Source organism: Nicotiana sylvestris, chromosome 5, assembly GCF_000393655.2.
Source record: "Nicotiana sylvestris chromosome 5, ASM39365v2, whole genome shotgun sequence".
Lineage (NCBI taxonomy): Eukaryota > Viridiplantae > Streptophyta > Magnoliopsida > Solanales > Solanaceae > Nicotiana > Nicotiana sylvestris.
In genome coordinates this window covers 181119126-181143470 of record NC_091061.1, presented here as the reverse complement: position 1 = coordinate 181143470, position 24345 = coordinate 181119126, and the positions used below count along the sequence as shown (strand labels likewise).

General features: G+C 36.6%; 1 protein-coding gene across 2 annotated transcripts; it reads left to right on the top strand.

Annotated features, from left to right (window-relative positions):
* The first annotated feature begins 13291 nt into the window (after positions 1-13291).
* LOC104210488 (transcription initiation factor IIF subunit alpha) lies at positions 13292-21840 on the top strand. 2 transcript variants are annotated; one of them, XM_070145725.1, is made up of 11 exons: positions 13292-13409; positions 13510-13704; positions 16300-16455; positions 17948-18093; positions 18204-18574; positions 19057-19172; positions 20052-20186; positions 20384-20596; positions 20901-21107; positions 21347-21435; positions 21544-21840. In XM_070145725.1, exons 2-11 carry the CDS (start codon positions 13534-13536, stop codon positions 21554-21556), a joined length of 1617 nt encoding a protein of 538 aa, XP_070001826.1. In that variant the 5' UTR covers positions 13292-13409; positions 13510-13533; the 3' UTR covers positions 21557-21840. The 2 variants fall into 2 exon arrangements, with proteins under 2 accessions (XP_070001826.1, XP_009757698.1); XM_009759396.2 differs by lacking the exon at positions 21544-21840 and having other exon boundaries at positions 21347-21439.
* Positions 21841-24345: the final 2505 nt, after the last annotated feature.

Below are 24345 nucleotides of genomic sequence, written 5' to 3'. Positions count from 1 at the left end.
CTCTTTTATGTTTTTAACATCCAATAAAACTGGAACTGTATAAACTAGTTAATTAAGTACAATTTCTTTGTTGTTAGAGATTAAAGGTTCACTTAACAGGATATTTTTATTTTGAAAAACATAAATTATTCTAGCTTTTTTCATAAAATGTCTATACCTCGAATATGTAAGTGACTTTTGTCATTCTACTCCTTTTGAAATAATTTTCAGTAAAATAAAAAATTGACAAATACGTTATGATAAAATTGCCAGCCTGAATAAAAACATTAGTACTAAATTTTACTACAATAGGATGAAGTTAAAAATTAAATAAATTCAAATCACTTTAAACAATCTTATACACTGGTTTAGTTACAAATGCATTATCGTAGTTCTAAAGCAAATCACTTAATATCCTTCTACTGACAAATCATAAACAAACATTATTATAGTTCATAATTTTTTTCCTAATCGTGCAGTTAAAACTCCACTAACCTTTTTAAATTTCATATAATAGTTAATCCACATACAACTGCCCTTAGGTACATGTTAACTTGTACATGCTTCTTGAGTTTCTTTTTAATACCTCTTTTTAATATGGAAAGGTATTAAAAAAGGGGTGAATGAGAAATGAAGGAAAATGAAAAATTTAAGTTTTTTTCTCTTTTTAATGAGACATTGTCCCTCATTAGTAGAGGGAAAAGAGTTTGGTGGGTTTATATATAAATGCACTTCATGTAGCTCTTAAAGAGTTAGGAAGAAGGCAAGCCTCACGCCGCCGTCGTCGCTCGGCTTCGGCTTTGGATTTGGTCAAATGATTGATTGATTGATTGATTAATTTTTGGACTAAATTTATTTGTTAATAGTGAATATTAACGTAATATTATCCGTGTTTGTAACAAATATTTTCCAATCATGAGCAAGTGCTCATTCCACCATGTTGAGTGCTTCCTCCATTAATTAAAAGTCTTAGTGCTCCAGCCACCATGAGAAAATGCTTCACCAAATGAGTGTGTTTACCAGCTGATTACACTATAAAAGAAAGGTGCCAGCAGCTTGTTGAAACACAAGAAAAAACGGACAGAAAACAGAAAGCAACGAGCAATCTGATTTCCTCTTCTGTTATCGCTCAACATTGGCTATAAATTGCATTCCTTCCTCTCAGAATTTCCATTCGACTTCTGAGTTCTCCTCCTTTCTTGTGCATTGCTTTAAACTACAAACAAAGCAACCATAGGTGTGATTTGCTGCCGAACTTTGTGTTCGCTGAAACACTGGGGGTTGAAGTAAAGCTACACCAGTGTGTAATTCGTTCTATCCTGGGAGGAAATAATCCATAACCTTGGGTACTAGGAGAGGATTAAATTCCTTAAGAAAACACTATGAATTCAGTGGGCTCAAATTAGTTACTGCTTCATTTATATTTACGTTTATATGCTAACGTTCTTTTCTCTAGAATTATTATTTACAAATACAGGTCAAATAAAAGTTAACAAGTTTAAGGAATTTAATAATTTTAATTTATGTATTTGTATTGTTGTTGTTGTTGTTGTGTATTATTCTTATTATTCTAGAAACTAAAACCTTTGTGGTTTTGGGTACTCCCGTTTGGAGAGTAAAACCTTCGTGGCGGTTTATTGGACATTAAAATCTACGTGATTTTTTTTCTCCAAGTTTAAACGTTTATTAAACGTTTGTTTGTGTCATTCTTTTACAAACAAAGCAACCAAATGGAAAATGACAACGGAAACCGAGTTGTTCCGATGATGACAGCCAACACATCAACAAGCCGAACACCGGCGTTGGCAGCGACAGAGAAACCCGAAAAATTTTCCGGGATTGATTTCAAGCGCTGGAAGCAGAAGATGTTCTTCTACTTGACTACGTTATGTCTACATAAGTTCATCAAGGAAGATGTTCCTGATCTGCCAGATGAAACTCCAGAGAATGAAAGCTTTCTCGTGATTGAGGCGTGGAAGCATTCTGATTTTTTGTGCAAGAATTATATTCTTAGCGGACTGGATGATAATCTGTATAATGTATACAGTGGCGTGGAGACATCAAAAGAATTGTGGAATGTGCTTGAAAAGAAATACAAAACTGAAGATGCCGAGATGAAGAAATTCATCGCTGCAAAATTTTTGGACTACAAAATGGTAGATAGCAAGTCTATTATTACCCAAGTCCAGGAATTGCAAGTAATTATTCATGATCTACTTGCTGAAGGTCTTGTCATCAATGAAGCATTCCAAGTAGCAGCAATAATTGAGAAGTTGCCTCCATTGTGGAAGGACTTCAAAAATTATTTCAAACACAAACGAAAGGAGATGTCCCTTGAAGATCTCATTGTTCGATTGAGAATCGAAGGGGACAATAATGCTGCTGAAAAGAGAGGTCGTAGAAATTCAACAATAATGGGAGAAAATATTGTTGAAGATAACAAAAAGAGAAAGAAGGCTTCTGGTCCGAAATACAACCCAAGCAAGAAGCGGTTCAGTGGAAATTGCTACAACTGTAGGAAAACCGGACACAAATCTACGGAATGTCGTGCTCGAAAGAAAGACAGGAAAATGGGTCAAGCAAACATGGTAGAAAAGCATGATGATGTTGATGACTTGTGTGTCATGCTTTTTGAATGCAACCTGGTAGGAAATCCTAAGGAGTGGTGGATTGATTCTAGAGCCACTCGCCATGTTTGTGCTGTGAGGGAAGCATTTTCTACCTATGCTTCTGCTGGACCCGAAGAGACGCTTTCTATGGGAAATGCTGCTACAGCAAAAATTGAAGGATATGGGAAGATATTTCTCAAGATGACTTCTGGCAAGGTCATGACTTTGAACAACGTCCTTCATGTTCCCGAAATTAGGAAGAATTCAGTCTCTATTGGACTTCTTGTAAAGCACGGTTTCAAGTGCATTTTTGTATCCGACAAGGTTGTAATAAGTAAGAATGAAATGTTTGTAGGAAAAGGTTACCTCACCGAGGGCCTTTTCAAGCTCAATGTAATAGTTGTTGACAATAATAATAAGACTTCAACTTCTTCTTACTTACTTGAGTCAAATGATTTATGGCGTGTACGTTTGGGTCATGTCAATTATAAAACGTTACGGAAAATGATTAAGTTTGAATGCGAAAAATCAAAATATCAAATATGTGTGGAATCTAAGTATGTTAAACATCCTTATAAGTTGGTTGAAAGGAATTCAAATCCTTTAGACTTAATTCACACAGATATTTGTGACATGAAGTCAATACCATCTCGCGGTGGAAAGAAGTATTTCATAACTTGTATTGACGACAGTACTCGATATTGTTATGTTTACTTACTTAATAGTAAAGATGAAGCAATAGATGTATTCAGGCAATATAAAAATGAAGTTGAAACACAACTTAACAAGAAAGTCAAAATGATAAGAAGTGATAGGGGTGGTGAATATGAATCTTCTTTTGAAGAAATATGTCTAGAATATGGAATTATTCACCAAACAACAACCCTTACATGCCCCAATCCAATGGGATTGCGGAAAGAAAGAATCGTTCATTAAAGGAGATGATGAACGCATTGTTGATAGTTCTGGTTTGCCACAAAACTTGTGGGGGGAAGCCGTTCTTACGGCTAGCCGAATACTAAATCGAGTACCCCATAGCAAAACACAATCCATTCCATATGAAAAATAGAAAGGAAGGAAGCCCAACTTGAATTATTTTAAAGTGTGGAGGTGTTTGGCAAAAGTACAAATTCCTAAACCCAAAAGGGTAAAAATAAGACCGAAAATAGTTGATTGTGTTTTCATAGGATATGCGACCAATAGTAAAGCATATCGATTTCTGGTTCATAAATCAGAAAATCCCGACATTCATAATAATACGGTTATAGAATCAGATAATGCTGAGTTCTTTAAAAATATATATCCATATAAAAAGGAATGTGAGTTATTTGGTGAAGGATCTAAACGACCCCGGGAAGAAACAAAAGAAAGTACATTTAATCAGGAGGATCCAAGACGTAGTAAACGTCAAAGAACGTCTACTTCATTTGGACCAAATTTTGTGACTTTCTTATTGGAGAATGAGCCTCAAACATTTAAAGAAGCTATGTCTTCTTCGGAATCATTGTCTTGGAAATAGGCAGTCAATAGTGAAATAGAATCCATTTTGAACAACCATACATGAAAATTGGTTGATCTTCCTCCTGGAAATAAACCTTTGGGTTGTAAATGGATTTTAAAAGAAAAATGAAAGATGATGGCACTATTGATAAATTTAAGGCAAGACTTGTTATCAAAGGATATAGACAACGAGAAAGTCTTGACTACTTTGATACATATTCTCCAGTGACGAGAATTACGTCCATACGAATGTTAGTAGCTTTAGCTGCAGTTTATGGTCTTGAAATTCATCAAATGGACATAAAAACAACCTTCTTAAATAGAGATTTGGAGGAAGAAATTTACATGGAACAACCTGAAGGGTTTGTGGTTCCAGGTAAAGAAAAGAAGGTATGTAGACTTGTTAAGTCCCTTTACGGACTAAAACAAGCACCCAAACAATGACATGCGAAATTTGACCAAACAATGTTGTCAAATAGTTTTAAGATAAATGAATGTGATAAATGTGTGTACATTAAAAATGTTCCAAATCACATAGTCATTGTTTGCCTATATGTGGATGATATGTTGATAATGAGTAATGACATTGCCAACATAAATGCTACGAAGCATATGCTCACTAGCAAGTTTGATATGAAAGACTTGGGAGTTACTGATTTGATTCTGGGAATTAAAATCCATAAGACTCCTTAAGGTCTGGCATTGTCACAATCTCATTATATTAAGACAGTACTTGAAAATACAAGCACTTGGGCTTTAAAGTTGCAAAGACTCCAATTGACGTGAATCTTGCACTAGCAAAGAATAAAGGCCAAAGCATATCACAATTGGATTATGCTCGTGTGTTGGGATGCTTAATGTATATCGAATAGTGTATCTACGAGATAACACATTTAGGAATCACATATGTAAGTGTGAAGTGTTAGCCGCTTCAAGGAGAATTCTGCAAGGCCAATTCTCTAAGCACTTATGAAACCAGGCGGTGTTCATGGCTGAAACGAACACAACAATGAGAACCAAAGACAGTTAAGGGTTGATTGTGTGACTTATGGTTATCTAGGTATACACTAAAGTTCGACGGTTTAAAGATATCAAATCTACCGATTGACCGAGTATATCCGACATAAGTTCACTACGGAAAGTTCAAAGGGAAACCTACGTATCCAGATGCAATTAATCCTTGCTTGCAAATTACATAAGTTTATCATGCATACTTCCGTAATATAGTCATTCCCCATTCATGTGGGGGATTGTTAAGTTTCTTTTTAATATGGAAAGGTATTAAAAAGAGGGTGAATGAGAAATAGAGGGAAATAAAAATTTTGAGTAAAATTTTAAGTTTTTCTCTCTTTTTAATGAGACATTGTCCCTCATTGGTAGAGGAAAAGGAGTTTGGTGGGTTTATATACAAATGCACTTCATGTAGCTCTTAAAGAGTTAGGAAGAAGGCAAGCCTCGCGCCGCCGCCGTCGCTCGCTCGGCTCGGCTTCAGCTTCGGATTTGGATTTGGTCAAATGATCGATTGATTGATTAATTTTTGGACCAAATTTATTTGTTAATAATGAATATTAACGTAATATTATCCGTGTTTGTAACGGATGTTTTCCAATCCGTGAATATTAATAAGCAAGTGTTCATTCCACCATGTTGAGTGTTTCCTCCATTAATTAAAAGCCTTAGTGCTCCAGCCACCATGAGAAAATGCTTCGCCAAATGAATGTGTTTACCAGCTGATTACACTATAAAAGAAAGGTGCCAGCAGCTTGTTGAAACACAGAAAAAAACGGACAGAAAACAGAAAGCAACGAGCAATCTGATTTCCTCTTCTGTTATCGCTCAACATTGGCTATAAATTGCATTCCTTCCTCTCAGAATTTCCATTCGACTTCTGAGTTCTCCTCTTTTCTTGTGCATTGCTTTAAACTACAAACAAAGCAACCGTAAGTGTGATTTGCTGCCGAACTTTGTGTTCGCTGAAATACTAGGGTTTGAAGTACCACTACACCAGTGTGTAATTCGTTTTATCCTGGGAGGAAATAATCCATAACCTTGGGTACTAGGAGAGGATTAAATTACTTAAGGAAACATTGTGAATTCAGTGGGCTCGAATTAATTACTGTTTCATTTATATTTACGTTTATATGCTAACATTCTTTTCTCCAGAATTATTATTTACAAATACAGGTCAAATAAAAGTTAACAATACTTGCTTGTGCGTAAGAAAAAAACTGAATTAAAACAAAGGGGATATTTGTATTAAAAGTTCAACTCGAGAGGAAAGGGAACGATTTTCTCTATTCAATGGAATGATCTCATTCAATCTGAAATCTTAATGGCTTCATAAGTATCCCTTTTTTAAAATCTTTTTTTATAATCGTGATGTCGGACGAGTTTGTGAACACTTTAATTATTCCACCAAAGAGGTACCAGATAAGTTTATCCATTAAGATTCGGACAAACGAGAAGAAATTACCTAATATTCTTATCTCAGATGTAATTTAAACATGAGACTTTATGATTTTCAACCCGTTTACGTCACGTATCACTAAGTTAAGGAAATTAATTGTAACATCATCCAATTATCGTGGCTTATGGACCAGTTTGTGCACACTTTTACTGTTCCATCTGAGAGGTGCCTGCCGATCCACCAAGATCTAATCTAGACAAATGAAAAGAAATTACCGTGTATTTTTTACTTTTGTTGGAATTTGAACTAAAACCTTATGGTTTTCAACCCATATATATTTCATACTGCTCAGTTACCAAAATTAATGGGCAACATCATCCAAAACCGGATGCATATCTCTTAATCTATCCTCAACATCTCTTATTTACAATATACTTAATATACATCACAAGTATAGGAGGTAAATTTTTTGGTTCGATTGATCTTTTATTCTAGTTCAATTCGTTAATTTCAAGACAAATATTGTTTGAGCATGCACGTACGTTGTATTCTTTTGATTGATTTTGCATTGTCAATTGCGCATACAATTTGTCATGTGTCTTAGGTCAAAAACATCTATTGGAACAGATTTCTTATGTTTCGAGGTGTTGTCTAACTTAAACATCTATTAGAATGACTTCTTATGTTTCGAGGTATTGTCAAACTTATGACTTGTATTTAATTTCAAAACAAATGATCTAGTCATGCAAATACACTATCATATGATAATTTTTCTATAACTAGAATAAATTTGGTAATTTTATAGTTTCTTAATGTCTTCTCTGCAAGATATGCCAACGGAGAAAGGTTCTGCAATTGAAATAACAGAAAAGTTCTGGCTCAATATAAATTTCATAGGTGATGAATGTATGTTTTTAAGAGCTAGGAAGTTAAGACTACCCGCTTTAGGGCCTCACAAGCAAATGGTTCTAAGGCATCTAAATTCTCTTGCCGCCTATTTCTTAGGGCAAAGAGCGCTCCTAACTCCTTCTAGTTCTCCCAGGGACAGGAACTACAGCTTGACATTCGGGGAAGAAGTCTATGGAACCTCTACTTCGAGGACACCTAAATAGTGAAAGGTCATCTCTTTTTGCAATGTTGGAAGCTAAGCAAAGTCACGAAGCTGGTTGACTATGCAAGGTGATATGGTTGGGCCTGCAACTATGATTGGAAATATAGTGAATGCAATTTATATGTCGTCTTCCATCAATGTTTTACGAGTGCCAAATGCAATTTATAAGTTGTATATATCAGATTTATCATTTATAAGTAGCACACAACAAATGCGACTTATAAGTCGCATATTAAGAGTGCGATTTATAAGTCTGTATTTTTTGAATGAGATTTATAAGTTAACATTTGACAAGTACGATTTATAAATTGTATTCAGCGAATGCGAGTTATAAGGCTCATCCGAATGTGATTGTAAGTCCAATATAAGCACGATTTATAAGAAGTTCTAATCCCACTTATAAGTTTCAGAGAGAAAACTGAAACGCCTAAAATAGTCCATTATCGTTGTGTTTGGTCTCAAAATCATCCACATTCTTTTATTTGGACCACTAATAGTCCATAAGTTTTTATTAAAATGGTGTACTTTTGATCATAACCAAAATATTATTTTATTTTTAAAATTGAGAGTAAACACAACGTTTCATATCCCTCAACTAAGACACATATCCAACCTTTCCATCCCTTTCTTCACCAAATAACATATCATGTGGACTCTAATTAAGCAAATCTAATAACTTTTTTATACTAACAACTCATAAATAATATTATCTTGTTATAAAATTATACATAATCCATGTATAAATACCCGCATAACTTAACTCATTTCATGATAATAATAACAAATAAATAACTGAAAATTATTTATTGCTTTCACATAAGCTTGCGAAACCAATACAAATTGAAAGTAGAAAACATATTTGATTTAACGACCCTGCTAAGTAAGAACATTGAAGAGTGTGTGATATAATGATTATCCAGCTGTCACGATCCGAATTTCTCATCGTCGGGACAGTGATGGCGCCTAGCATCGCACTCGCTAGGCAAGTCAACGTTAGAGTTCTATTCACCTTTTTCATTTAGTTTTTATAGTTAAAATTTGACAAAATTAAATCAACGAAAATAAAAGCGGAAGTACATAATTAACTGATTATTCTTATACTATTAACAAAATCGAAATAGTTACCACCCAGAAACTGGTGCCACAACTCACGAACATTCTAATGAATATCTACAAGTATTGGTCTGAAAGAAAAGTACATCTGTCTTGAAAGAAAATAAAATAGAAATGTAGAGCATAGGAGGGGATGCCAAGGCCTGCGGACGTCTGGAGGACTACCTTGGGTCTCCTAGACGAATGCCTCCAACCGACCTCTCGATCGGCCATAACCAGCTCCAAAATCTGCACAAAAAGTGTAGAGTGCAATATCAGTACAACCGACACATGTACTGGTAAGTGTAGAGCCTAACCTCGACGAGGTAATGACGAGGCTAAGGCGGGGCATTTACAATATATCCTGCATACATTTGATAATAAAGCAAAAGAAAGTACAGAACGAAATAGAATAGTAACTTGCAGTAAAATAAATACGGAACTCAATTCTTGCCAATACTCAGCTATAACCAATCCTTAAGAGAGTTACAATGCTACAGAATAAAATCACTGTTGGATTTTGTTTAATAACAAAAGAAGGGTGAATGGAAAATGGTGGGAAAGAAATGGAGGGAAGTGAAATTTTGAATGAGTTCACTAATGCACTTTGTCCCTCATTGGTAGGAAGAAAGAAAGTCTTGGTGTTTATATAGAGAAGCTCATCTTTTAGCTCTTAAAGAGCTAGTAAGAAGGCAAGCCTCGCGTCGTCGTCGTCGTCGTCGCTCGCTCGGCTCGGCTTCGGATTTGTCAAAGATTGATTGATTAATCTTTTTGGACAAAATTCTTTTCAAATATTTAATTAAATTAATTAAAGAAAATTCAATCTGAAATAACCAATGACCTGCGACCCAGTCCAGTCCGACCCGCTTTTCTTTCATGGATTAAGTTAAATTCGTTTTAAATTTCCCGCAAAAAATTTCCAACAGTCATGACTGTTCTGAAAGGTTGCAAACCTCTTCAGAGTGTCACACCTGTTCCAACAGCTATGACTGTTCTGAAAGGTTGCAAACCTCTTCAGAGTGTCATACATGTTCCAACAGCCATGACTGTTCTGAAAGGTTGCAAACCTCTTCAGAAACATCACCAAGTTGGCTATAAATAGACCTTCAAATCCCAGAATAAAAACTTACGAAATTTTCTAAATCTTCTTCTTCTTCTGCACAAAATATTCCAGTGTGTTTTACGACCATTGAGTGGTTCGCCGATCACCAGAGTTTTAGGTACCGATACACTAGTGAGTTAAATCGTTCTATCCTGGGAGGATATATTCCAAAACCTCGGATACTTGAGGGGAATAATTTCCTTAAGGACACACTGTGTATTCAGTGGGCTCGATTTGTTCCTACAACGTTTTTTTCAGAATTTATTTTGAAGAAGTTTACTGTTTTCGGAATTTAATTTCTACTAACTTTCTGTTTCTGTTTTCAGAAAGATTATTATTTAATATATTTACAGAAATACAGATTTATAACAATCACAACAGAGGAAGAATACATAAATAACAAAATGATGCGGCACTCATCCCGATCCCACCATATAATCAGTAGCACTATGAACATTCATCCTTATTATTCCTTATTGCGGCGTGCAACCCGATCCCACCAGTCCACACTTATTACTCCTCAATATATCACCCTTATTCCTCATGTTGCGGCGTGCAACCCAATCCCACCTGTCCACCTTTATTACTCCTTGTTGCGGCACGCAACCCGATCCCACCTGACAATCACATTTCACCCTTATTTCTCATGTTGTGACGTGCAACCCGATCCCATCATATCAATACCAATCACACAATAAGAACAAGTATTTCACAATTTAGCTCAACCCTCCACAACATTTATACCTCAAACCAAACTAAACGGAAATCTATACAATTATGAAATCTCATCAATTATTACTATACAGCGAGACCAACCAAAATGTATCATGAACACCAATAAACTAACTTAAACCAATAATGCAACACAATGAAACTACGGAATAATTAATACCTTCAATAAAGAAAACAACATATAACAAGAAGCAGTTAGACATGAAAGCATCAATAAGCATGTAGTAGTTAAGACATGAAGACAATATATTAGAAATGGGGAAGGGAACAGGCTAAACAATTAATTTGGCGGCGCATAAGTATTCGTCACCACACCTATACGCCATGCACATGAAATTTAACATAGCAATTAAGTCGGGGATCCCTAATCTCTCGAGTCAAAGTTAGACCAAACATTTACTTCAATCCAACGGCCAATTCAAAGCTCAATTATCGCTTTACCTCTCGATTCCACCTCCAATCCACTCGTATCTAGTCATAATTAACTTAATAATATTAATTATCGCTAAATAAATCAATTCCAATGCATTATTATAGGTTTCCCAACATTTTTCCCAAAAAGTAAAAAACCGACCCCGTGCTCGCTTGGTCAAAATCCGAAATTTGGACCAAAATCTGATTACCCATTCACTCCCGAGCCCGGATATACAATTGATTTTGGAATCTGACCTCAATTTGAGGTCTAAATTTCCAAAATTCGGAATTCCTAAGTTCTCCCCAAAAATCCCCAATTCCACTATGAAAAACCCTAGATTCTAGAATGAAATTTTGTGAAAAGAAGTAAAAGATTGAAAGAAATGAGATAAAAATCATTTATCTGTGATTTGGGGAAGAACTCACCTTTGGAAAATCGCCTCTTAGAGTTTAGGTTTTGAAAAATGGGATAATGAATGAAAAATTCCCCTCTAAGTCTAAAATTATCAATTGCAAATATCGCATTTGCGACATGAGCTTCGCAAACGCGAAGGAGCCATCGCAAATGCGAAGCCCTTCACAGTCCTGCTGCCTTTGCAAATGCGAGGAAAGTGTCGCATTTGCGAACACTGTTCTTCACAAATGCGAGTAAAAGATCGCATTTGCAATCATACCCCTCCCACCCTCCCTTCGCAATTGAGAAGGTTTGTTCGCATTTGTGAACTCTGCCGGCCCAGCCTTCTAATCGCAATTGCGATGAAAGGCTCGCAAATACAGACCCTACAGGGCTTGCAATTGCGATGCCTGATCTCGCAATTTGCGAGATCAGGGACCTGCAACAAGCTGAAGCACACTAGCAATATTCTCTAAGTTCCAAATTACTCCGTAGCATATACAAAACTCACCCGAGCTCTCGGGGTTCCAAACCAATCATGCACACAAGTCTTAAAACATCATACGAACTTCCTCGCGCGATCAAATCGCCAAAATAACATCTATAACTACAAATTTAGCACCAAATTGCATGAAATTTTCAAGATAGTTTCAAAACTTCTATTTTCGCAACCCAATGTCCGAATCACGTCAAATAAACTCTGTTTTTCACCAAATTTCACAGACATGACTTAAATATTATATTAAACATGTACCGGGCTCTAGAACTAAAATACGGACCCGATACCAACGAGATCAAACACTAATCAATTTATTTAAATCATTGGATTTTCAGTATTACAATTTTCATCAAAAGTTTATTTCTCGGGTCTGGGACCTCGGAATTCGATTCCGGGCATACTTCCAGGTCCCATATTTTATTACGGACCTACCGGGACCGTCAGAATAAGAGTCCGGGTCCGTTTACCCACAACGTTGATCGAAGTCAACAAAAATGAACTTTATAGGCCAAAAATTGTTATTTCATAAATTTTCCAAATAAAGGCTTTCCGGAATCATGCCCGGACTGCACACGTAAATCGAGAAGAGATAAAATGAGGTTTTTAAGGCCTCGGAACACGGATTTGAATTCTAAAATAGAAGACGACCATTTGGGTCATCACACCAACTCTCTTTATTTAACCAGGACTATAAGAAAAACTCCACTAATCTCTTTAAACTTCATAATAGCTTCAATCAAGACATATATTGAATACTACTTGAGCATTCGTAATTGGAGCAAATCCAAACCCGTTAAATTATTCTTTTAGACACTGTGTTAAGGATATTAACTAGCTTGAAGATTCATATAATACATATTTTTGTATTCTAAATTTAAGTAATGTATTTATAATTGGACCAACAACAACATACTCAGTAATATCCTACACAATTGGACCGTATACAATATATAGGTATATATATAGAGTAATTTGCTAAACATTTGAAAAGGACAATTTCAAAATGTACAATGTTATATAGATTATCTAAATCAAAATATTCTACACTTAACATCCATTTCCTTGTAATTTCATTATGATTCTAACATTTGACATTAACTTATAGTTAGATCTTACTATTAAATATGCAACCAACACGTGAGGGTTTGTCTTCATAAAAACCAATAGCTTTTGTTGTAATAAAATCTCTTTTACTTCTAACTTACTTTATTTATACATAGTTAAAGTTTGAAAATTTTAATTGTGTAAATTTTTTATTATTAAAAGAAAAAACATGAACTCTTTCCATTGCCGTTGCTGCATTAATGTGATCAGAATTGAGAAATTCAAGTTCACACAAAAATCCAGGGGTCTAAACAGCAATTTCCCAAACTTGAGGTGGTTATCAAAACAGAACCAGAAAATTACGCGTGGTTCCATCTATAAATACCCGCCTTACTCATCAAATTAACCCATTTTATGCCCGCTTCGGTGCTCTCGATCTAAAAAATTCCTTAACGACAAAATCCATAACTCAAAAGAACAAATTCAAAAACTGCAAATACTGAATCAATACACAATAAGATTAACGGTGAATTTTGATTATTTAGTGAATTTGCCCAAAATTGAATCGCTTAAACGGAACCCTAATTCTGATGAACTGAATGACTTATTTTTGTTTTTGATTGCAGGGAGAAGAGAATTAAGGCGCTATAATGTCGATAGATTTGGTACTGAAACCGTCGTGTAGCAGGTGCGGCTCCACGTCGGAGTTGTACGGAAGCACCTGCAAGCACTTGACTCTTTGCATGTCTTGTGGTAAAAACATGGCTGAGACTCGTGATAAATGCTACGAGTGTGGCACTCCGATCACACGGCTGATTCGAGTATGTTTCCTCTATTGAACTTGTCATGAGTACTAGAATTTGGGTGAATTTCTATATTTGTCATTACTTTGTTTTGATAATCGAGATGTTAGCTCAACATTTCGAAACTTAATACTAGGCTTTTGTCTTTGGTTGGCTCGAACTCGTGATGTGCACCTAACACACGCATTATGCATAGCGCCCTTACCACTGGACCATAGCCCTGGGGGCTTTTGTGAGTAATTTCTTACAAGTATGGTAATGGAATGAGTCCGTATAAAGAGGAGTGTATCAAGGATTTAGGAAGAGTTACAACGGTCTTTGCTCCACATAAAACTGCATAACATGTGTCTATTCCATAAATTTTGTTTTGCGCATACCTCAACTATTCCATCAGGTACCTGCTACCTCCTACCAAAATAACAGTACCAGTTAACTCACCCACCTAGGCTTAGGCAGATGGGAAGAATCACTTAGTGTTTTTGTCTCCGCTAGGATCTATTACATATAATTTTAGTACTTAGGTATGATTGATTAATGTCTCAATTGTGGTTAGTGCTTCTCATAGAGTTATAGTCTATTTGTTTGGAGCAAAGGCATGGTGTAGGTAGGTTTCTGGTGAGTATTCATATTATGGATCCCCACTAGTTTGGGGGGCATAGTTGATAGATGCTAGTAGTTTCTTTGAGTTTTCACCAAAATTTCGTGGAGAATTTGGTTTTTTTCCTGGGCTCTGAAGCCTTATGTCCTTTGTTCTTTTGAGGCAACTGGTTAGGTGGACATAGGCTAGGTTTCGCTTCTGCAAAGATATCAGTGTGTTTGAGTTTGACGGTGCTGATTTGGGAGTGCAATTACAGCAAGTAGATGCTAGAGGTTTCATTGACGTAGTTGAGAGATTCAGAACTTGGTGGATATAGTCACCCAATCTGATTTCCCTTTGCTTCTAAATGATAAATAAAATTGTATGGCAGTCGCAACCAACTTTTAGGCCTTCCGAGAACATTGGATTACTTCGTCACTCAACGATGTGGAGTTACGTGTAAATATTTGGAGATTCGATTATTAAAGGTGATCATTAATCCAAATAGATTGACTCACTTGTTTATTCCATAGGACTCAATTGATAAAAATAAAGCTTCATCTGTTCTTGAATAAAGACAAATTTTTGTTTTCCTTTCCTTTAGACAATGGAGTAAGCGATGGTTGATAGAAGATGATTGATACATATATGATATAGGTAGGTTACATCCGTATACTATCCTCCCCCGTTATCTTCATTTAACCCAAGAACATTATCTTTTCCTCCTTTCTTCCACCAAGATCAAGAGCTTCTGCCACCCTATACTTTCTTCACTACTTTTTTATATTCATCCTTTGCTTCTCTAGTCTTCTGGTTATATTTTTTATCCTTGTTTTCCTGGTTACGTTCTCATTTTCTAAACACAACGATTTGCCATGCCAATATCAACAATTTTGTCTCGAGCTTATATTGATTTAATGCGTGAAGCCGTGAACTAGTTCCTTCTTACTTTTGTTAAGATTATCTGAGACCTGAACAAGGATAGTATAAGAGAAAAATGAGGAATATAAGCACTATTGTATAACCTAGTGCTAAAGCTTGCTTCATTAAGGTACATGTATTGATCTGTAGCATGTGTTTGAGAAGCAAATATTACACCATTCTACTTCTCCAAAATATTCTGTGCTCACCCTGCAGAATGTTTTTGGTTAAGTAAAAGCTGGACCAATTGCACTCTTTTTTGTGCCTTATGTTCAAGAGTTCTGAACGGAAATACCGGATGTAAGCTTTTTCTGTTATGGCACTAGTTTCTCAATTGATGTGTTGGAAAGTTGAATGAAGGGGTCTATTTCTGATTCTTTCATTTTGGATTAGGTAGGTGTTTTGTCTGATATGCTATGATTTTCTGTAATTTTTGTGTAACAGTTCATGTATTCACTTAGAATTGTTCTGGCTTTATTACTATTGATGAAACAACAACAACAACAACAACCCAGTGTAATCCCACTACTGGGGTCTGGAGAGGATAGTGTGTACGCAAACCTTACCCCTACCCTGGAGTAGAGAGGCTGTTTCCGATAGACCCTCGGCATCCTTCCTTCTAAGAACTCCCCACCTTGCTCTTGGGTTGACTCGAACTCACAACCTCTCGGTTGAAAGTGGAGGGTGCTTACCATCAGAGCAATTCAGGTTTAATTGCACGAATGCAATTACTTCACTAGCATGACTGATATTAACTGTGTGAAGGCTTAGGCAGTTAGCAGATATAAGAGGTGAAGTGTGTCAAACAGCCTTAAGTTAGGATGTGCTTGCTGCTGCCTGCTCAATAGAAGTTTTTATTTTTCTGATGCTGAATGGGTTGATTTGCTCTATTTTGTCCAAAATATTTAAGTGAACGTCTTAATCGTGCTAATGATATCAATTAGACTCTTGGTCAGACCACACTTTTGGTAGCTATTGTGGACTGAATTTTTTTTGTCGAAAGCATTCAATTTGTGTCAATTCATGAAAGAATTTGTATGTGATGCATTATTTACTTTACCCATGGTGCAAAATTGGGTATAAAACTGGTTACTGAAACCAACGTTTATGTGCAGGAGTATAATGTTCGGGCTTGCTCCAGCAATGACAAGAATTATTTCATTGCTCGATTTGCTTCAGGCTTACCGAACTTTTCAAAAAAAAAGAATGAGAGTAAATGGACTTTACAAAAAGAAGGTTTGCAAGGACGTCAAGTTACGGATACTTTGCGGGTATGAAATATTTAACAGTATCATCCTCGTTGCATCAGTATACAAATACACACACACAAAAAAAACACATATATATTATATGTATTTCTCAAGTATAATAATTTGTATCAAGACAATGAACCTTGAGTGATTAGTTGGATTTCAGGTTATGGCGAAGAGTAGTGTAACTACGCTTAGTGTCCACGAAAACCTGTAAATTTACTGGTACATAAATGACCATGAAGTGAGAGCTGGAATAAACTATTCAGATTGACCATATGGAATATAAACTGCTTAGATTGACTGCATGATATAACAAGTTGACCATAGGTTGAACATTAATAATATTCTTGATGGATGTCTTCTGTGAAGAATCAATATTCTCAAGGACTTAATTAATTTATACAACTTTAGGAAAGAAAAATGTGTTTTTGAAGCATCAATTCGAAGTCTTAGGCAAAAAGTCGAACCAAAAGAGAGTAAAAAGAAACCGATCGGTCTCGATTTGGTGATGGTTATGCATACATACAAATCAACGATGAATGAAGCTAACTGAATTCTATGCTGCACGGACTCTCCAAAACCGCTGCCGCACCCCGGTTGGATCCTCCAATAATGCACTACTTTTGGAGGATCTTACACGCACCAATCAACATTTTCGGAGAGTCCAAGCATCACACTGAATTAACCCAGATTGATCGGACTGACCAAATGTGCACCCTAGCAGGCAACTTGAAGCAACTTCTAATGTCTATGGGTGAAATATAGTACTAGGACTTTTGAGCTAGCTATAGAAAATAAATGAGAATTGCAACTGTTATTTGCATTGAATTCTTACCATTGATTTGCGACTTGTTAGAGTGGACTTTTCCTTGATTTTCGAGTTGGTGTCTCGTTTGACTCAATTTCTTCTTCAACGCCATAAATGTTTGGTTTCTTTTTTTAATCATCGAGAATCCTCCAAAACTTGATGGATAATCAACCCACCCCTCTACCCTTCTCCACTCAAATGCCAGACTCACTTCACCAGTTAGAATTCGAACTCTTGACATTTGCCTATATACATTTAGTGTTGTACTATCTTTACTATTGAACCAAATCCCTGGAGCTAGATCGTTGGTTTTCTTTGAAACACTGACACTATGGATCACTTGGATGTTGACTAATTCACTTGGTAGTATTCTCCACGTTTTTGGCACAGTTGGTGGTTCACCACTTCCCGCTTGATGCTGAGGGAGTACTTCGCCCTATTCCGTTGAGCCTTTTATGCAGAAGCATGAGAAATATAATTAGATAGAAGGTTCTTAATTATATTTATCAAAAGGTATCTTTTTTTTTGTGAGCAATGTAATAACTAATAGAGACCACATGCTCCGCGTCTTGGATCATAGATATGCTACTATGGGTGCCTGTTCTACTCTTATAAAATTATGATTTTTGGTGGCAGGGCTCTTTTTTCTCCTATTGAATGATTATGAGTTCATTTACGACCTTTATTTTCTATGAATTGCAGGAAAAGTACAAGAATAAACCGTGGCTATTAGAGGATGAAACCGGTCAATTTCAGTTCCATGGTCAGCTTGAGGGAGCACAGTCAGCACAATATTATCTATTGATGATGCAGGGTGAAGAGTTGGTTGCTATTCCAGCTGGTTCTTGGTACGCATCTTAGTTTTTGTTGTTTCTGTAGCATTGACGCCAAAAGTATTCTGCAGCTTCGTTTAGATTCTGGATCTGCATCTATTCATTTTTTCCGTTGAAATCATTAGGTACAACTTCAACAAAGTTGCCCAATATAAGCAACTTACTCTGGAGGAAGCAGAGGAGAAAATGAAAAATAGAAGGAAAACTGCAGATGGGTACCAGAGATGGATGATGAAAGCAGCAAATAATGGACCTGCTGCCTTCGGTGAAGTAGAAAGATTTGATGACAAGGAAAGTGGATCTGGTGGGACAAGGGGGCGTAAGAAAACTTCTGGTGATGAGGACGAAGGCAACGGTTCGGACCATGGGGATGAAGATGAGGAAGAGGAGGCTGCTAGAAAAAGCAGGTTGGGACTCAACAAAAGAGGCGCTGATGATGATGAAGAGGGTCCCAGAGGGGGTGATCTTGACCTGGATGATGATGATATTGAAAAAGGTCAGTCTTTCTTCTTCCTAGAATGCCTTGCATTGCACATTCGAGATTGCTTCCCAACTATTTAATGATCTATGATATGCATTTTCATTCTTAATGGTTATGTTGGAAAGCCCAATATCATTCCTCCGTCTAGCTATCAGCTAGCATGATAGGGCTCTCCTGGTATTTTCTCTTTTATATCATCATTTTAAATTGTTTGCATCTTTTTCTTGTAAATTAAGTGTCCACGAATTACTGCAGTTCACAAACATCTCTTATCCTTTCCTACTTTTGAGAATAGGAAATGGCTTCTAACAGACTAACGACTGTTATTATTGTTTCACTCTAGAGTGGGACATTGTTCATCTGTGGTTCTGTTTTTCTTTTTCGTTGAGGCTTGGGGGCGCAGATTAGCTTGTGCATTAGGTTGTTCCTTGACCATTTGATCAGCTTTTGTTTTCAAATTTCTTTTGTTTCTGCTGAAGGTCTCTCATTTCTTTCAGGGGATGATTGGGAGCATGAAGAGATTTTTACGGATGATGATGAAGCTGTTGGGAATGATCCTGAGGAGAGGGAAGATTTGGCTCCTGAAATTCCTGCTCCTCCAGAGATTAAGCAGGTTAGTTATGTGTGGGATTTGCAAATTCTGATAGTAAATAATTTTACATCATGCTGCACCCTGCAGGACTATGTGACATGTATTTGTGGTATGGAAGTTATTGGATAACTATCTTATACAAAAAGCCAGTGCCATATATTTGCCGTATTTTTGTTTGCTCTGCCAGTAAAATAAGTTTGGTCGTTTAGACACTTTTCTGGCTACTGGGACTGGACTCCCTCAGATTACAAAACTTTTTACCTTGTTAAAAAACTTTGACATCCTACAAAAGGCATTACTTGAAGGATTACTATAATAAGAAAATATTGTAGGAATTTTTCCTGTTGCTCCAAATGTGCAATGTAACTTTTTTCTTGTCAGTTTTTATGATGTGACATTCAAGTTAACTACCCTCATCAAGGGAATCAGATAGCGACAAAGCAAGAGAGTTGAGAATTGGCTTCCTGACCATTAAGATCATACATTAAAAAAATAGTCTATAATGTTTTTTCTGGCCTTGAGTGTGGTTTTGTTGCCAATAGGATGTAGGGAGCCTTTGCCCAGCGCTTATTAAAGTGTAAGTGAATGTATATCTGTTGTGATACAATTTCCTTTTTCTGAATACTAAAAATGATCTTGAAAATGGACCAGTGTACTTGTTCTTAGTTCCATAAACTTTGCGGGGAATATCATTTGTTGTCAGAAGGAGCTCCACTTCTATGTTTAAATGATATCGTATATGTGAATAGTAAGTACTACTAATTGGGACGGGGATTTAGTAGGACCATGGATCGAGAAAGTGTGCTCTTGTATTTTGTTCTGTATTTTGTGTTTTAACGTTCTTCTCTGCAGTTGTGAAGCTCTTATATAATAACTTTTGTCCCTTCTCCGTGTGGTTAGGATGACGAAGACGAGGATGAAGGTGATGAAGAGGGAGGGGGTCTGAGTAAATCTGGTAAAGAGCTGAAAAAGTTGCTTGGAAAAGCTAATGGGTTGAATGAATCAGATGCTGAGGATGACGACGATGACGATGATGTAAGTTTTGATTCATTATTGGTTGCTAAGTGAAGGTCTCTTTTTACTTTTTATGCGCTATTTTCCTTATCCTGGTTGGGAATGATCTAAGTAGGCGGTTTTCTCCATTTGTTAGTTTTGACAGGAGTAATTATGTTTTTCCATTCCATGGTTTTAAAATCCATCTGAATTGTCTTCTCTTGTTCTGTCTTCATCAGACAGAAGAGGATATTTCACCTGTATTAGCTCCTAAGCCGAAGGAAGCTCCTAAAGAAGAACCGATCGACACCAGCAGTCCTTCGAAACCATCTGCTTCTGGACCCACTCGTGGAACTCCAACTTCAAAATCAGCTAAGACTAAAAGAAAAGCTAATGGTGATGACTCAAAACCAACCAATGGTGCTCCCTTGAAAAAAGTGAAAACAGAAACGGTACGAAATTACTAACTATAATATTTATTTGCTTTTGGCGTGATATGTCCTTTGCATGGGAATATGATGCTGGCAAGGCATAAGTTTCATAACCACCTGGAAAACCACTTGTGGTCCTTTTAGTCTGAAGAATTTAGGAGAAGGAAGAAACGCCAAGTCGGAAAGTTGATTTGCAGTTACTGTTTATCAGAACTATGATGTTACGACTAACATGTCCATAACCATTTTCTTGATTTTCTAAGGAGGAATTATTTCCTTTCTCCTGTTATATTATTGCTGATCTCCTTCCATTCATATCGTGCAGGATGCCAAACCTGGGAAAGATGAAACTCCGTCTACTGCGAAGAACAGTGTTCTCCCAAAGGGTGCATCACCCTCTTCCAAAACGGCTCCAAGTCCTGCCACAGGTCCTGTTACTGAAGAAGAAATTAGAGCTGTTCTATTGCAGAGAAAACCAGTGACCACACAGGATCTTGTCAGCCAATTTAAATCTCGTTTAAAATGTAAAGAGGTATGACAAGGCTGGTTTATCGAGATAGAATTGTCCATTGTGGCTCACTGACCTATAGCTGATGCATCTGATCCTCTTCATATTTGAGTTGATTTTGTATATAAGCATCCCAAAAATGTAAAGCACAACTAGATGTCCTCAGCATAGCTGCATGTCAGCCAAGTTTCGGAACTCCTTTTACTTGTGATATTGTAGGTTCCTCCCTCCCTTACGTGACCACATTAATTATATTGGTGCAGGATAAGGCTGCTTTTGCTGATGTATTGAGGAAGATCTCCAAGATACAGAAGACCGGTACAGGAACGAGCTATGTTGTGTTACGAGAGAGGTGAATGTTCGTTTTATGTCCATATTTTTTCTTGTTACCAACTCTATTGCGTTGCAGTCTTAAGTTGTATTATGTAAACCTTTTTTTTCTCCTCTGTATTTGACACAGGACAAATCAATAGGACGAACCAAGATATCACTGGCTACATATTGGTGGAGATTGGAAGAATCTAAGGCGTTGGAAAAGAAACTGAACTTTTTGTCTTGTTGGACGTTCAAAACCTTGTACGGTGAGCAAGCTTTGCTTTGTTTGTAATAGTCTCAAATGATCTTCGTATTGTAATAGACAAATGACCAAAAATGGGCAATAATTCTGTGCAAAGGGTTGGATAAACTCGTAGATGGATTTGTTCCTCACAGAAATTGCAATGTGAAACAAGATTAGTATATCCAGTATCTTTTTTTACATCAGTCTAGTTTAATTGCATCTCATGTATCATATTTTGCGAGTAATGGTTGTTGTACGTTAGATAATGTCTCAACTATTTGAGTTTTAAGCAATTCCATACCGCAATTCGATTTTGCAAGTAATAGTGACAGCTTAAATGTAACAATTCAGATTGACAAGCAATAGTGACAACATAATAAACGTCTAAGAGGACAGAACAAAATCTTTAATATTAATGTGTGTAATGCAACTAATTCGTGGGCGAGCCGTTAGCATACTGGGTAGAATTATAGGAGATCAGGGTTTAAATTTTAATAGAGTTATCACGTAGACGTACCAGAGGATCACATAATGTTAAAGGTTGACATTACGATTAGTTAATAATTACATAAAAATCAAGTAATCGTAATATCAAGGTTCTTAGCTTGTTAATACGTCTCGTCAGTTGCCAGGTACTACAAAATTGAAATTCCTTTTAATTTCAATCATCCCGTAGATGATATTGCAATGGCATTAAAACGACATACCCAATGTATTCCGACAAGGGGAGTCTAAGGCTGGTAGTGTATACATAAACCTTATTGTTACTTTGTGCAAGTAGAGATGTTATTTCTGATAGTTCCCAGGCTCAGGCAAGCACAAACCTGATAGTAAAGCATATTGAAATATAAAACATGGAAAAACAATACAACTAGATAGTAACAAATCAAAGGAGAAACAACATCAAGTAATAGTAGAAATCCAAGCATAAGACAAAACAAGAATAATACTAAAGCTAGAAAGGAAGAACACACTATTACTACTACTCTTCTACCTTAATCCTCGACGTTCACAACCTTCTATCAAGGGTCATGTTCTTAGTCAGCTAAAGAAGTGTCACGTCCTGCCTAATACTTCTCCCCAATACGTCTTTGGTCTTACTCTACCTTTCTGCAGGCCCACCATATTCAACCTCTCACACCTCCTCACAGTGTATGACCACCTCCTCATCACATGTCTGCATTATTCCAACCTCACTTCCCGTATCTTATCCTTCACCTAGTGCCGAATATCTTCATTCCTGACCCTATCTATTCTAGTAAATGCTCAAACATCCATCTCAGCATCATTATCTCCGTTACTTTCATCTTCTGGACATGTTCTTGATTGGCCAACTCCGCCCTATACAGCATAGTCAGTCTAACTACCACTTCGTAGAATTTACCTTTAAGTCTTGCTAGCACATTCTTATTACACAAGACACCTGAAGCAAGATTCTATTTCATCCACTCTGCTCCAATATTGTGTGTGATATCCTCGTCAATCTCCCATTTACCTTGGATTATTGACCCAAGATACTTGAAACTCTCCCTCTTGGGGATGACTTGTGTGATATCCTTACTTCCACTTCAGCTTCATGAGTTACGATACTCAACTTGCACTCCATTTATTAGGTTTTAGTCATGCTCATCTTGAAACCTTAAATTTCGGTGTCTGTCCCCATATCTCCAGCCTAACATTAACTCTGCCTCGTATTTCATCAACCAGTCATCCGAAAATAACATGATCTGAACCTCCCCTTGAATGTGCCACGCCAGTATATCCATCACCAAGGCAAATAAGAACGGGCTAAGAGCTGAATCCCGGTGCAACCCCATAATGACTGAAAAGTGTCCCGAGTCTCCTTCCACTGCCCTTGCCCCGGTCTTAGCTCTATCATACATATTCTTAAGCATCCTAATGTAAGCCACAAGAACACCTCCAGCCTCCAAACACCTCCATAGAACTTCCCTTAGGACTTTATCGTACGCCTTTTTCCAGATCAATGACACCATATGCAAGTCGCTCTTCATTTCCAGATCAATGAACACCATTTGGTAGGAACATTGATGCAGGATAAGGCTGCTTTTGCTGATGTATTGAGGAAGATCTCCAAGATACAGAAGATTGGTACAGGAACGAGCTATGTTACATAATGTTACGAGAGAGGTGAATGTCCATTTTAATTTTTGGGTGTGTTTGGTACGAAGGAAAATATTTTCCAATTTTCCCATGTTTGGTTGACTAAAATGTTTCGGAAAATATTTTCCTCATGAGGAAAATGTTTTCCAAAACTTTTTTTCAACCTTTAATTGGAGGAAAATGAGTTCATGACAAAAATATTTTTCAAAATCTTTTTTCAACATTCTCCACCCTATTTCACATCCCCACCAACTACCACCCACCCACCCCAACCCCAACCCCAACCCCAACCCCATCCCCGTCCATCCGCCCCAACCTCGCCCACCACCCACTCTAAATAGAATTATTAGTAAGAGCACTTTCTTTTCATGTTGTAGATTAGAGTACTTTTTTATTTCAACAAAATGAGTATATTTTTTTATGATGTAGTAAAAGTATTTTCTTTCATTTCAGCAAAACGAGTACTTTCTTTTCATGAAATAGAAAAAGTATATTTTTGCAACAAAATGAATATTTTCTTTTCATGATGTATAAAAAGTATTTTCTTTCATTTCTACAAACTAAATATTTTCTTTTCTTGAA

Excerpts from the sequence above, each read along its gene's own strand:
- LOC104210488 (XM_070145725.1), top strand. The coding sequence starts at position 13,534 with ATGTCGATAGATTTGGTACTGAAACCGTCGTGTAGCAGGTGCGGCTCC. Across the intron at positions 20,187-20,383 it reads ATGACGACGATGACGATGAT|ACAGAAGAGGATATTTCACC; the intron begins GTAAGTTTTGAT and ends TGTCTTCATCAG. Across the intron at positions 21,108-21,346 it reads CTCGTTTAAAATGTAAAGAG|GATAAGGCTGCTTTTGCTGA; the intron begins GTATGACAAGGC and ends ATATTGGTGCAG.